At 37.3% G+C, this 13,938-nt stretch overlaps 1 protein-coding gene across 6 annotated transcripts in view; it reads right to left on the bottom strand.

Annotated features, from left to right (window-relative positions):
* The window catches only part of LOC106074928 (uncharacterized), a 114,100-nt gene that overhangs the window by 99,779 nt on the left and 383 nt on the right, over positions 1-13,938 (bottom strand). For 4 of the 6 annotated variants that reach the window (XM_056044064.1, XM_056044060.1, XM_056044065.1 and 1 more), the window contains exons 2-3: positions 8,159-8,256; positions 7,165-7,277 (exon numbers count right to left, since the gene is read on the bottom strand). In XM_056044064.1, coding sequence (XP_055900039.1) covers positions 7,165-7,277; positions 8,159-8,225 — 180 coding nt within the window. In that variant the 5' untranslated portion in view covers positions 8,226-8,256. Of the gene's footprint in view, positions 1-7,164; positions 7,278-8,158; positions 8,257-13,938 lie in introns of those variants that run through there. The other 2 variants (XM_056044062.1, XM_056044066.1) reach the window with 2 other exon arrangements.

Raw genomic sequence — 13,938 nt, 5'->3', positions numbered from 1 at the left:
AGCGGTACAAAAACTCGTTCGTACCTCACTCTGTCAGACTCTATCACCGCCACTCATTGATCAGGGAACATGAAATGCACCAAGATACCTGTGTGTAGTCGCTGAATGAACTCTTTATGTTGTCTGTTGTATTTATGTGTATTTTTCTGTTGTGTTGTCTTTATATGAGAAAAGAGTCCTTGTAATCACAACAAATTTTCGTAAGGATTAATAAAGCAGTCTTAGTCTTAAAACGTCATGTTTTCGTCATAAAGGGGAGGGGACGGTAGAGTGAAAACGATTGATTTTAGAATTTCTGCTAATGGTTGCATTTGGCATTAAAGAATAGCAGGTGGGGCGACTTGATATATAGAATTTAATTTATAGCATACATAAATTATATAAGTGACAGATTTTTTTATTTTATAATTTTTTAACTAAAATACAAAAGAAAAGGTTTGGTTTGTCCGATGGGCGGAGAGCGGTTCTCTATATTGCCCCTCCCTTCTGGTACAACCCTTTTTCATTTTATATTTACTAATGATAAAATTTGAGATTAGAGTGTGGTGCGACATAATATACAACTGGGTTGAAATATCTATAAGTAGCTTATATTACATAGATAGTCAACTAATTGTGTTCACAAACTTCTAAAACTTGAACGTTTCTGATCACTAATGACTGCCGCGTTTTTTTGTTGTTTTTTTTTGCTTTTTCTTACATGCAAAGCTTTGGGATTGCTGACCTTGTGAGCGGAATAGTAAGAAATTGTAAATATATATATATATATAATAATGGAGCTGTATATCTAGTTGTCACTAAACTGATGGGTTTCTTTTAACTTAAATATTCTTGATCAAACGTATCCTTTTTAAATTATCCGTTCGCTATTAGTCGAGAAAATCGAAACTACTGTGTAAACAAGGAAATACAGTATGTGGTGACTAGCAACATTTTGATAGAAAACAATTATTTTACGCTCCATGTATCTGCTTTTAGCATCACAGGCTTCCAAGCACATTCCTTGCCAGTTTTTTTACTTTAATTTGTTTGGTAAAAAACAATATTACAAAGAGAGTTTGTTTTATCTTACAAACTCAGAGACGGCCCTATCTGTTCTACCGATGGGCAAGTAATATCCCAGCCAAGATTTTGTTTTGATTTTCTAAAGTAAGAAAATGTCAAAGAATCATTTTACGTTGCTTTTAAATTTAAAACCTATTATCGATAACAAATTTCTAGACCTTTCAACAAGAAAGAAAACTAAATGTTTTGTGATTTTAGGTAATCTTTTGGTATTTTTTTAAATTGAAAAAAATGAACAACTGTTATCAAAAGTCACATTTTTATTTATTTATTTAATTTTGTATTGAAAGAAGAAATCAGATTTTCAATATCTTTTATATACTTTTTAAAATTTAAACGTGACTTATGCTAAATCAAAATCTCTATACTGACTTATATTTCATTAAGTGTAAAAATGTTCCGGATATTGTTTTAAAAGACATGAATTATGCCTAATGATTGTTTGAAATCGCATAATTTACTAATATTACACTTATATTATTTGACAATGCGTCACTATAATTTGGTTATCAATATCAAATTGTTCCGTATTTTCATCTTTAAACAAATTTTAAAAATATCGACAATAGGTTGTTCAGGGATTTAAAAAAAAAGTAATTTACTAGAATTGATTACTGAAAATTACTTTTTAGACATTTAATTTTTTCTTGCTGAAACATAACATAGAAGATTTGTAATCGATAAAGAATGTTCCGGATTTTGTTTCTTACAAATCGTCGCCAGAAATTTCCGAATTTATTTAAAAATCTACTAACGCCAAATAATTGTTTGAACTCCCTCGTCTAATTAATAAACAAATAATCTTCTCATTTACGAAATAATGTTTTTACGGATTTTTATGAAAAATATGTTAACTCACTTCTCTCTTACAGAACATTTAACTTTCTACCTAAAACATTAAAAAATCTAATTATCGTTAATATTATGTTCCGATTTTTAAGGAAAACAGAATCCAAACACCAAAGTAAGGTATAAAAATCTCTCCACATGGCTGTAGTACATCTAATTTTTATACGAGACCATCCAAAACAATTAATTAACGGTATTACACATATCTGAAATTCTCTTTTTCTTTTACTATTTATACAAACATCCGGAACAATCTATTATATAAACTTTTCAATTGTGTTCATACCTAAAAATTATTGCGATGTTTTGAAACGTAAAATAAAGGTTAATCAATTTTTAATAACTTTTAGTTGTTGTTTTTTTTTTATATCAAGATGACGGACAGACCGACTGACAGACAAAACGCAAAAAAACAATGCGGCTTTGATCCTCTTTAAATAAATTCTATTAGAACTCAGTGCACCAATGTCTATGAACCCTCGTTAAATATCTCGTGTAAATAAAGACATTTTTTTATGGTACGGGTACTAGCCTATTGTGAGGTAATGGAATTTTTTTTCTTTGACGTCATATGAATGGACTCTTGAAATGTAATGCTAAAAGAACGCACTCTGTGCACCAATGTCTATTAACCCTCGAAAAATTGCTCGTATTGATGAAAAAATATTTTTGTCTAACTAAGCCGTGTGACGTAGTGTTTTTTTTTCCTTTGACGTCATATGAAATGAATTCTTTAAATGAAATGCTAAAAGAATGCACTCGGTGCACCAATGTCTATGAACACTTGATAAATGGCTCGTATTGATGAAGGCAATTTTTAGTCTAGCTAGACCGTATGACGTAGTTTTTTTTTCTTTGACGTCATATGGAATGAATTCTTTAAATGAAATGCTTAAAGAAAGCACTCGGTGCACCAATGTCTATAAACACTCGATAAATGGCTCGTATTGATGAAGGTGATTTTTAGTCTAGATAGGCCGTGTGACGTAGTGTTTTTTTTTCCTTTGACGTCATATGGAATGAATTCCTTAAAGGAAATGCTAAAAGAACGCACTCGTTTCACCAATGTCTATGAACACTCGATAAATGGCTCGTAATGATGAAGGCAATTTTTAGTCTATCTAGGCCGTGTGACGTAGTGGTTTTTTTTCCTTTGACGTCATATGGAATGAATTCTTTAAACGAAATGCTTTAAGAACGCATTGGGTGCACCAAAGTCTATGAACACTCGATAAATGGCTAGTACTGATGAAGTCGATTTTTAGTCTAGCTAGGCCGTGTGACGTAGTGTTTTTTTTTCCATCTGACTTTATATGGAATTAATTCTTCAAATGAAATGCTAAAAGAACTCGGTATAGTAATGTTTATTAAGCCTTGTTATGTGACTCGCGTTTAAAAAAGGAATGATATTGTTACGATCTTCTCTATCAGGCCTTCTGCAAACACTGCCCAACAACACAACACATCTAAAACATCAACTTGACAACAAGAGCTTCAATAAACAAAGTGGCGGTTTATTTACAATTACATCAACAACAGCCAATAAACACAATTGGCTACAGTAACTTCAAATGCTTTGCTACACTACAGAACTGCCTAACTAATCACAAGTCTCTCTAGCTCGTACAGCTACATTTTCGAGGACTCACTTCGTAGCACACAGTCCTTTCTGCTTGCTGTCCTGGACTCTACTGTGCTTTCTAACACACTGTCTCTCGTCTGTAAAAGGCTTTGTGTCACATGACCATAACATTGGTCATATTGCGTGCATTAGTAGTAATGTCCCTTGTTCACCAGCCCTTGACCTGTGTGATTGGCCTGAATCGTGTGTGTCAGTAGGCCGCACAAACATTAACCCTTTCAGTCCGCCACTAGGGTTATAGCATTGCCCCCTTCTCAGATTTGTCCGTCCCGGACAAAATCTACCTCACGACATGGGCGTTGGAGGTTTATCGACGCAGGTGGGGGTCTATCAGTGGGAATGGCAGTGGGCCTGTATTGCCATCTCGATGGGGTCATCTGCATTGCTGCCTGTGTATGTCTTTTTCTCCTGCACCAGTTGGTCTTACTTTGGTTGAGAGGACGTCGTGCATTTGGCCTGGTCTTTCCGTCAGTCGCCGCCGATCGCAGCCTCGTGGCTAGTAGCGGAGCACTTGATGTCATGGCAGTGGGCATCAAGACCGTTGGTCTTACACGTTGCTTCAGCAGACTTTCTCGATGCGCCGTAGGCCCCCAGGAGGCCCGGTTGTCAGACACGGCAAAATCTTCAAGCGTGTCTGGAAGACATGTCTGTGGGGCACGTAGGTAACGTACTGTGTGTACAAGTCCATCTGCTGCACCACCATCAGCGCTTCTCTTGCTGATACTGGTATCAGGACAAACGTCGGTTTGGTCAAGACTTTGTTGGCAAGACTTCCGGTGCTTGTACTCTCCCTGCCAGGCGGCCCTGTCAGTACAGTACTTGCTGAACGCCTGGGTACAGGCAGGAATCACGTTGACTTGATCAGATCTGTGCTTAGCGCTGTCACAACAAATGTCAGGATTCTTGTCGTAGGAGCCAAGCTTGCACGGCTCGCTATCACAGTCATAGACAGCGCTACCATCAACAGCTTCTCCGTTGAGTAACGGATTGTTTATACCTCTTGACATGGTAGCCATCTGGTCGTCAGTCTTGTTCATCACGGTATCAAACGTTTCATCAGTCTTGTTCAGCGATGTACTGGTACCTATCTGGTCTACTTTGGCACAGGTCTCTTTCTGAATGTCACCGTTGATCACCTTCTGGAAGCCAGCCAACATCTGTTCTTGAAAGGTGATCAAGAGCTCTACAACATCGGGTTCTAACTCGAACAGGTAGGTGCCTGGATCTTCACCATCGTCCAGCAAGGCTTGTCGAAGGCGTTCTTTAAGAGTTTCATGGTTTCTTTCAAAGCATTTCAGTCCACGACATCGAAGCTCTTGTTTCAATTCTTTTAGATCAAGTTCAGCAAGCAGTTTCACAGAAGCCATAAGAAATCCCAATTCAAGACACCAGTGTTACGATCTTCTCTATCAGGCCTTCTGCAAACACTGCCCAACAACACAACACATCTAAAACATCAACTTGACAACAAGAGCTTCAATAAACAAAGTGGCGGTTTATTTACAATTACATCAACAACAGCCAATAAACACAATTGGCTACAGTAACTTCAAATGCTTTGCTACACTACAGAACTGCCTAACTAATCACAAGTCTCTCTAGCTCGTACAGCTACATTTTCGAGGACTCACTTCGTAGCACACAGTCCTTTCTGCTTGCTGTCCTGGACTCTACTGTGCTTTCCAACACACTGTCTCTCGTCTGTAAAAGGCTTTGTGTCACATGACCATAACATTGGTCATATTGCGTGCATTAGTAGTAATGTCCCTTGTTCACCAGCCCTTGACCTGTGTGATTGGCCTGAATCGTGTGTGTCAGTAGGCCGCACAAACATTAACCCTTTCAGTCCGCCACTAGGGTTATAGCAATATCTTGATTTAGATCTAATCAAGATTTTTTAAACTAGATTTTTATTACAGTATATCTAGATCTGGATTTATATTCTAATTAAAATTATTTTAAAGTCTAGATCTAGAATTTCTAGATCTAGTTTAGACTAAAATAGACTAGATTAAGATGTAGAATTTCAATTTCTAAACTTAATTTACACTTTTTTTCATTTCCAAACGTTTTGATCAATATTGCAATGTTGTAATATACTAAAACTAATCTACTATTTTTTATTTAATTAAATTTAAATTTACGGCAAATGAATTTTTGAAACATTATTACTTTTGACCATCAAAATTAAATCACCTCTTGAATATTATTTGCTAATATGCAGATCCGACAGGGATCCGACTTCGACGGGGGCCGCCTCTGAGTTTGTGTAACACAAACTCTCTTTGTAATCTTGTTTATTTGTGAGCTTAAAAGCTTGACTCTAAAAATGAAACAAGAAATATGAATGGAGAAGTTCGTGATCCATTTTTAAATTGAACAGAACCGGACGTTTTTAATTTTAAAAAATGAAATTTTTATTTGTAAAAAACTGCTTGCTTCGTTAATTTAAAAAATTGCATGTTTGGTTTTGCATCAAGACTTTGTAATATGCAAAATATAATAATGTCGGATTTTTTATTTCCTTTTCTAGTTTTGATATCTAAACGGGACAGACGGGCAGACCAAGCGAAACTAATAAAGACTGTCCCACAAGTGGGACGCTAAAATAACTTGTTCCTATATTGTCTAGTTCTATATCGTGCATAAATTACAACTGAGATTACTCTTTGAAAAGTAAGTTTATATTTTTTAAAATGCAAATTAGAGTATTGTTATAAACTTGGTGGTGGCACAGAGAGGGGTAGTGGTGTGTGTGTAGTCAGCCGACGCAAATCGCCCCAGGCCAGCGCTAGACGAGCGGTCAACCGTGACGAGCTACGACGGTCAGCCGAGTCGAGTGTCAACAGGACAGTTCGGGAAGGATCGTCGTCATGAACAGAGCTCAGGAGCGTCACGACGCAGAGTTGTAGTCATCAGACCACCTAGAAACGTCGAGCGGCTCTCTGTCCGGTTCGAGAAGGCCAGTAGGGACCCTATATAAGAGCGGAGGTGACGCAGTCAAGACGGTCGAGAAAAGGGGCTCAATACAGCAAGGTTCAGAGCCCGGTTCACTACAGTCCGGTCGACTACAGCACAGTTCAGCGGTATGTTTCTGTACGGAGCATTACGACGGTTCAGCGCGGAGTACTGTCAAGTACAGTTGAGACGACTTGCGTCTTGATCTTGGTCTGCGATCGAGTCCGACACAGCGAGCCTAGTGTGTGAAGTCAGTCCTGAACTGTTGAACCCAGTGCAAGCCCGGAACGAGACGGAGAGGCCAGTGCAAGAGTTGATACGGCGGAACGGTGTTATCGGAGAGATATTTGTACAGTGTACGTGTTGCCAATTGTACAGTATCGGCTGTTATTTATTCAACTATTAAAGTGTTACGTTACTTTGGAGCCCTGAGTTGTCAAGTTCTTTAAGTTGGTGGTGTATGGTGCAGTTTGCAGAGAGCCTGGATAGTGAGATTCGTAACAATATCTTGGACTTCCGCTTTCGATTTAATCATTTGATCATGAAATTAAAAAAACTTTAACTAAGCTTTCCGTAACAGTCTCTGAAAAGAAAATTTAAATGAGCCAAACTGAATGAAGTTTTCAATGTACAAAGAATGTTCTACTCACAGTGAGCTCTTCGCTTGGTGACACTAGGATCAGCGTGGATTTGCTAGATTTTGATGTTACTGTCGGTAACATAAGCGCAAATCTTTTACCCATGGTCATCAGGTTACTATATTCTAAGAAAAATGTCCATTAGTTTAACTACGATGTCCATATCCCGGCATATACCAGGGATGGTTAGTTTGTTAGGCTTTGAACAAAAGGAAATAAGTCTTGGACAAATAAAAATAGTGATAGATATAGATTGACTCATAGACATAGAAATAGTCAGACATACAAATAGATGACAGACACACAAATAGACAGACCGACAGATAGATAGATAGATAGATAGATAGATAGATAGATAGATAGATAGATAGATAGATAGATAGATAGATACAGTGCTTTTTTTTTAAATATGTGCCGGTACTCAGTGATGAATTGCCTAACTTTTAACTACTAAAATATTAATAATAAACGTTAAAATACAAGAATAGTAATACTTTTTCCCCACTCTGAAAAAGGTGCGTACCGTCACACAAAAAAAGCAATGTATATATATTGTAGACACTCAGTTGAATCAGAAGATAATTATGTCCTAAGTGTAACTATTTGTTCATTTAGTCATGCATGTTAATTAGAGACAAAACTTGGATAATTATCTATATTTAGTCATTGAATTTTCATGCGGCTAAGCCAATCTATGGGAAAAGCTTCGGAATAAGTCCTGACGAATAATCAGGAGTCGGTGACTGTTAGGTAGCTTGCAGCACACAGTGTTACACCCTGGCAAAAAATAGTGCGACGCCGCTGAACCCACATTGTATTGCATTCATCTCATTTCTATGAGTAGGAGATGGTCTGTACTATTACTGTCCTTAGTATCATAGTCGCTTCGCGACTGAAGGAGGCTTTAAATGTAGTCAAAGTAGATATTATAGCCAAGTGGTCATTTAATTCAGATTACAAAGTAGTTACTTAAAAGAACTCTAAACAACATGGTTAAGCAGATTACCTTGCGTGAGTGACACTACCTGGGCACACAGAAATAAAGTAGCTGACTGTAAAGATAACTCTTTCATACTGAGATTTAAAAACGTCCTTTTATCGCCCCTGTAATAGCAAGATTAAATAGTGAGAGTCGAAATTGTAAATTGTGAACGTGATTTTTAAACAAAACAAGTTTTCAAGTGCTTTTGGGAAAGTTACATTGGAAATTGCCCATCAACTGTGCATAAGCAGAGCATCATTTTTTTAAACTCAAAAAGTGTATTGTAGAACCTAATATAGAATCGCAAAATACCACTCACTGACTGATTCATTGATCACGAGAATCTAATTGTATAAACAGGTTTCTTTTACCTCCTAAGTGCTTACTAAGAACGGTTTTTCACAGATTCACAACCTGAGGACTGTCATTCGCGAAAACCCGCAAGCTTTCTATATCTTTGTATTTTATTTTTGGTATTTCCCCTTTGGTGCACCAAAGTTTAAGTATTAAATTGTATATATTGCAGAAAGGTTTGTCATACCTCTTAGTAATTGCCTACTAAGAAATTGTTTCACAAAGATCTTCTTAACTATTAGAACTATAACTGAGAAAATTTATATCATCACTATATTTTGATGTTTTTAAATATGAAATATGGCCTCAGATTTTGTATTCGGTTCATTTCTATATATCTAAAGTTTATATTTTATTTTTATTTTTTTTTGAGAGAGAGAGAGAGAACATGGAAAGGTCTTTGTACCATTGTCTAGAAAATTCCAATAGCATTGAAAGGGGTTGGACCAGCCATAATAAACAATAAAAAAGCATAGAAACAAACCAACGGGCGTAGCCGATGTGTACTGCTAGTTTCACGATAAAAATGACAAGGAAGCTACAATGATCTCGAAAACTAGAAAGGATATTGAAAATCCGACATCACAATATTTTAGACCATTTAAAGTTCTGATGCAACAGCAACTTTTTTCTTATCAGAAAGCGAAAATTTAATTTTTAAAATCAACAATGCTGTGACAGGTGGGGAGATGTGACGTGTGTTTGGCGCGTTTATTGTCTAGGGGATGATTATTTTTAAAGCTATCACACACCAACCTATCAGCATATGAATCGGGAGCAGGCACGCAACGAGACAAGCAATGAAAGATAGATACAAAAGTTAAAATAAAAGAATATTTATTTACATAAATATACATATAAGAATAAAAAGGGGGAGGGTTTGCATCTATCTCTAAATAATACTAGGTCTAATCATCACTCTTGCACCTAATAAGAGAGTATGTCACTTTGTCCTCTGACTTAGCTGGTATTCCTGTTGATGTCGCAGCTGGCTGTGTCCTGGCTTGAGGTTCTGCAGCTGGAGGTGGCGCTCTAGCGGATAGAGGGACGCCGGTGATATAGTTCTTGTGGAGTCTCAATCCCCAAAATCTAATATCTGTAGTGGGCACAGTAGGGCGGGTGGCCGGCTACCGTGGGCACAAGGTTACTGCGGGCAGAGCTGATCTGCCGTGGGCAGCGTAGTTGACAGGATATGTCCAGTGAGTTGCAGATGGTTGGCGTAGCTATGACGTCTCACACAGATCTGAATCTATAGGGACGTCGCACCTAATGGCTTGACAGGTGGGCTGTCGAATAGGCGGGCAATGCCGATAGCGCCAAGTGGTAGAGTTGAGTAGATCTCAGTAGGCAAGTGAAGGGCTGAATAGCGCTCAGCACATAAATAGTAGGTGATCCTTGATACCAAACAAATAGGCAGACACCTGAGGGAGGCTGCGGATAAATAAAGACAAGTTAGGACATGTCTCTCATACATCTTATCGATGCCCTCGACTGAGGTGCATTCGTCAGATTGGTAAAATTGCTTTAGAGCACAATGAGGAGATGATGACAAATGGGATTTGGGAAAATAGATGGCAGATAGTAGCAATATAGAAATGTACATAAAAGGGGAAATAATAATATAAAAATGTACATAGAAGGGGAAATAATAATCTCAAATAAACAACACAGGTGGATAGAGAAAGAGAGGGGGGGGGGGGACAGCGACCCAGACGATTTGTTTACATATGACCGTGGGTCGAGAACAATGGAGCACGCTTGAATGGAGAGGGTGTCCGTTCAAGCGGCGCAACTCTCATTAGAGTAAAATGAGCAAATGGGAGATAATTCATATCCCTTTTCTAGACGCAGTATCAGTGCGCTACTAAAATTATCAAGGCGACCAACCGAGATAAAGGGAATAAAATAAGATGTACGAATATATACATAGTTGCATCAACTATCAATTGAGCAACGTAGCATTAATAGGGTAATGCAGTACACAAATAAATACATAGAACATGTTTATGTTTTCTACTTACGCCAGTGAGAAATACACAATGCACTAATTAAATATAAATGAACTAAGCAAAATACACATGATAAAATCCAATGGAAATATACACAGAGTAATTAAGATGGAACTTGTGATTAAGTTCGGCTTACCACCAGGTATTCCTCTAGGAGGGAGAATAAATGATATAGTCCAGACTCGATAGCTCAGCTCGAAGGAGAACTGAAAGAGAGTCTGGCTTGATTTGATTTACTTTATATATGCCTGGGAAATGTGAGCGGAAACAGGAAATGTCCTAGGCTAAGATTTATCTTACACTTGGATGGATTCCGACAAGAGATGGGATTCGCACATTGGGAGGTCAATGGGCGTCTTTGTCCTCGTGGTCTCCTAGATCAAAGAGAGACATAGGAGAAAGGGGGGGGGGGAGTGACTTGCATTCCACACAAGGTGGTGTCCACTGCGGCTGTCAGACATCTTGCGATAAGATCAAAGTGTCTATGTGTATCTTTGCCCCGGTCAAGGGAAGATAAATGAAAGGACGCGCCTTAACTATCTCCAATGTGGTCAACTAAGTCTAGCCTGGAGGGGAAAAGGTGGGGCGGGTGAAGAATTTGGGGGTAAGATGGGGAAATAATTAAACTAAAATAAATAAATAATGAAAAATAATAATTAATGCTGTGATAAATTTGAGTGACTCTGACAGCGAGTTTTTGACTTGTCACAAATGCAAGCATTTTTACAACTATTTAGTAACTAGAACGGGAGATTAATTAAAAAACACATTTATTTAAACGGCATGGCCATATCATCACAATTGTTTTTCCAAAATTGTATTAATAAGTTAAATAATCTAAGTCCTGCAAACTACCTATATTTACAAGAAATCATTTTTTTCTTTTATTTTTAAAGAAACAAAAATCTATTTAATATGCATATAAGTGGAATTTAATTAAAAAGTAATAAGCAATGTTTCATATTATAGACGTGAACTACGACATCAAGATCACTACACTGTGATTGTTGAGACTACAAAACAATTAGATCAATAAGATCAGTTAGTCCAGGTTCACATTTAACTTCACCTTCACCTATTCCTTGGTCTGTTGGACCATTGGGGCACCACACAAGATCTGTCTTTCCTTTGCATTTGATAGAATTTCATTCACTGACAGGACTGTCAATTCTTTGATGTTGTCTTCCCATCTCTTTCTCTGACTTCCTCTTCATCTTCTTCCTTTCCTGGTACTGTTCCCTGAAGGAATGTCTTTGCAAGCCCTGAGGACATTGTGATGTGGCCATAGAGTTTGAGTTTACGTTTTTCGACAGTGGTTAGCAGGTCAGGTTATCGTAGAGTATTAATCCTGTTTCTAATCTCTTCATTCGTGATGAGGTCTTTTAAGTGACACCCACGATTTAAAACTAGATATTCATAACTATCAGTTCATTGAATACATATGAATAATAACAACGAATAAAAATAGCATTAATAAATCTCTGTATCCTGACGTGTCAAGTCGTTTTAGTCGAACAATACAACTGTATCGCAAACACTTTCGACAGATGGGAAGCGTGGTCGAGAGGCCAAGTGCGCTTGAACTTGGCTTGGCTTGGCTACCTAGAAGGGGGCTCGAGGTTCGACACCCGACTCGGGCAGACGGAAAACGGCAGCACGGAAAACCAACTCCTAGATACCCCCTCCCTCCCACTGTTTTTCCACAAATGAGATTGGACCAAAAGCATGCTATAAGCATGAAAGTAGATCTATATAAAAGCTAAAATAATAATAATAATGACCACATTTCTTCTTTTTTTTTCTTTTTGCAGATGGTTGATAGTTTGCAGTTCATACTTTTTAATATTTCTGAAAATATTGAAACCTACTTTTTTAACTGCCTGAGTGTTCATTTTCGGGGGTCGATGTAGAGTTTTTGTTTTCACACAAACTGTCTTTGTAGCCTTGTTATTTTGTGTTTTTTTCCTCACAGATCTAGATCGTACATTTAATTCTGGTCTAGATGGAGATAATTGTAAGTGTGTTTGCGAAAGGGGGAACTTTTTTTTATGTGAGAAATTATCTTTAGATAAAGGAGATTATCATTTTTTTAAATCCATATGAAAGCGCGTGTGTGTGTATGCTATAATTTGAGATGTTAAGATTGCCGTCAATGATAACGTGTAACATTATTTTAAGACGACTACATGTTCTACATAAAACAAAATTACAAAGAGAGTTTCTGTTATCCCACAAACTCAGAGGAGGCCCCCATCGAAGTCACCAATTGGCAAGAAAAATTTAAGCCATAGCTTTGTTTTGATCGTTTAAATTAATAAAATTGTAAAAAATCATTTGGCGTTTTTTTCACATAAAAGAAAACAGGAACACATTTCGTCTTTGATAAGACTCTTCTAACTCTCCTCTAGAATAAGTAGAGTAGAGATCCAACTGATCACCTAAAAACAGAATGGAAACCTCACAGACAGATAGGTGGCACCTGATGCGGTAGCTCAGGGTGCCATCCCTTCCCATCAACTTTCTTCAAATATGTTCCAATAAACACTACTGCTAGTTAGCTCTTTTTGTTGAACAAATACAGGAAGCTGATTGCCTGCTATTATTGATTTTTACTCAAATGTAAAATAAGTATCAATTCTATTATAAAATCCCACTTTTATGACATTTATTCAAATGTTACTGCAAATTTTACAATGATATTTAATTAAAATTAGAAACAGACTTAACATCACCCGAACTACCATCTAGACGTGTCGAGATTTGTTTGGGCATATATCTAGAGATTTCAATATAATTATCTTTTCCGATGTGTCTGCTTTCGCCAAGATATTTTTTTTCAACTTGGTTGTTATCCCCAAAATGGTTTCAGCGGGTGTGACCTCACCCTTCGCACCCCCCCCCCCTAGTGACGCTACTGTTACCAGATACATACCTCTCCCCAACAATGTCTATTTATATATTGGAGTAGACGGGCCCGCACAAGCAACCGGTTTGCAATGCGAACAGCAAAGAGTAATATTACCCACTAGCAAGCCTACAATTTCTTATCCTAATCGCTATATCTACTTTATAGGTCTAGAGTCTAGGCTATAGCTCTCGAAAATAATATATATATATTTATATATATAGAATCTAGAGCTAGAATAGATCTAGAATATAGAATATATCTAGAATCTAGAGCTAGAGTAGATCTAGATTTCTAGACTAGTTCTATATGTAGTCTAGATTTCTAGGTCTAGACCTAGTTTAGATACTAGGTCTAGATCTATAATCTAGACTAGGTTTAGAACTAGAATATAGACTAGATCTAGATCTCAAATCTACATTAGGACAAGACCTGAAATCTAGATTATGTCTAGACCTCGAGTCTAGACTAGGTCTAGACGTCTAGAACTGGAATCTAGACTAGGTCTAGACCTAAAATCTAGACTAGATCTTGAT

Source organism: Biomphalaria glabrata, chromosome 10, assembly GCF_947242115.1.
Source record: "Biomphalaria glabrata chromosome 10, xgBioGlab47.1, whole genome shotgun sequence".
NCBI lineage: Eukaryota > Metazoa > Mollusca > Gastropoda > Planorbidae > Biomphalaria > Biomphalaria glabrata.
The sequence above is the reverse complement of the archived record's forward strand: the minus strand, read 5'-3'. Positions and strand labels throughout refer to the sequence as shown.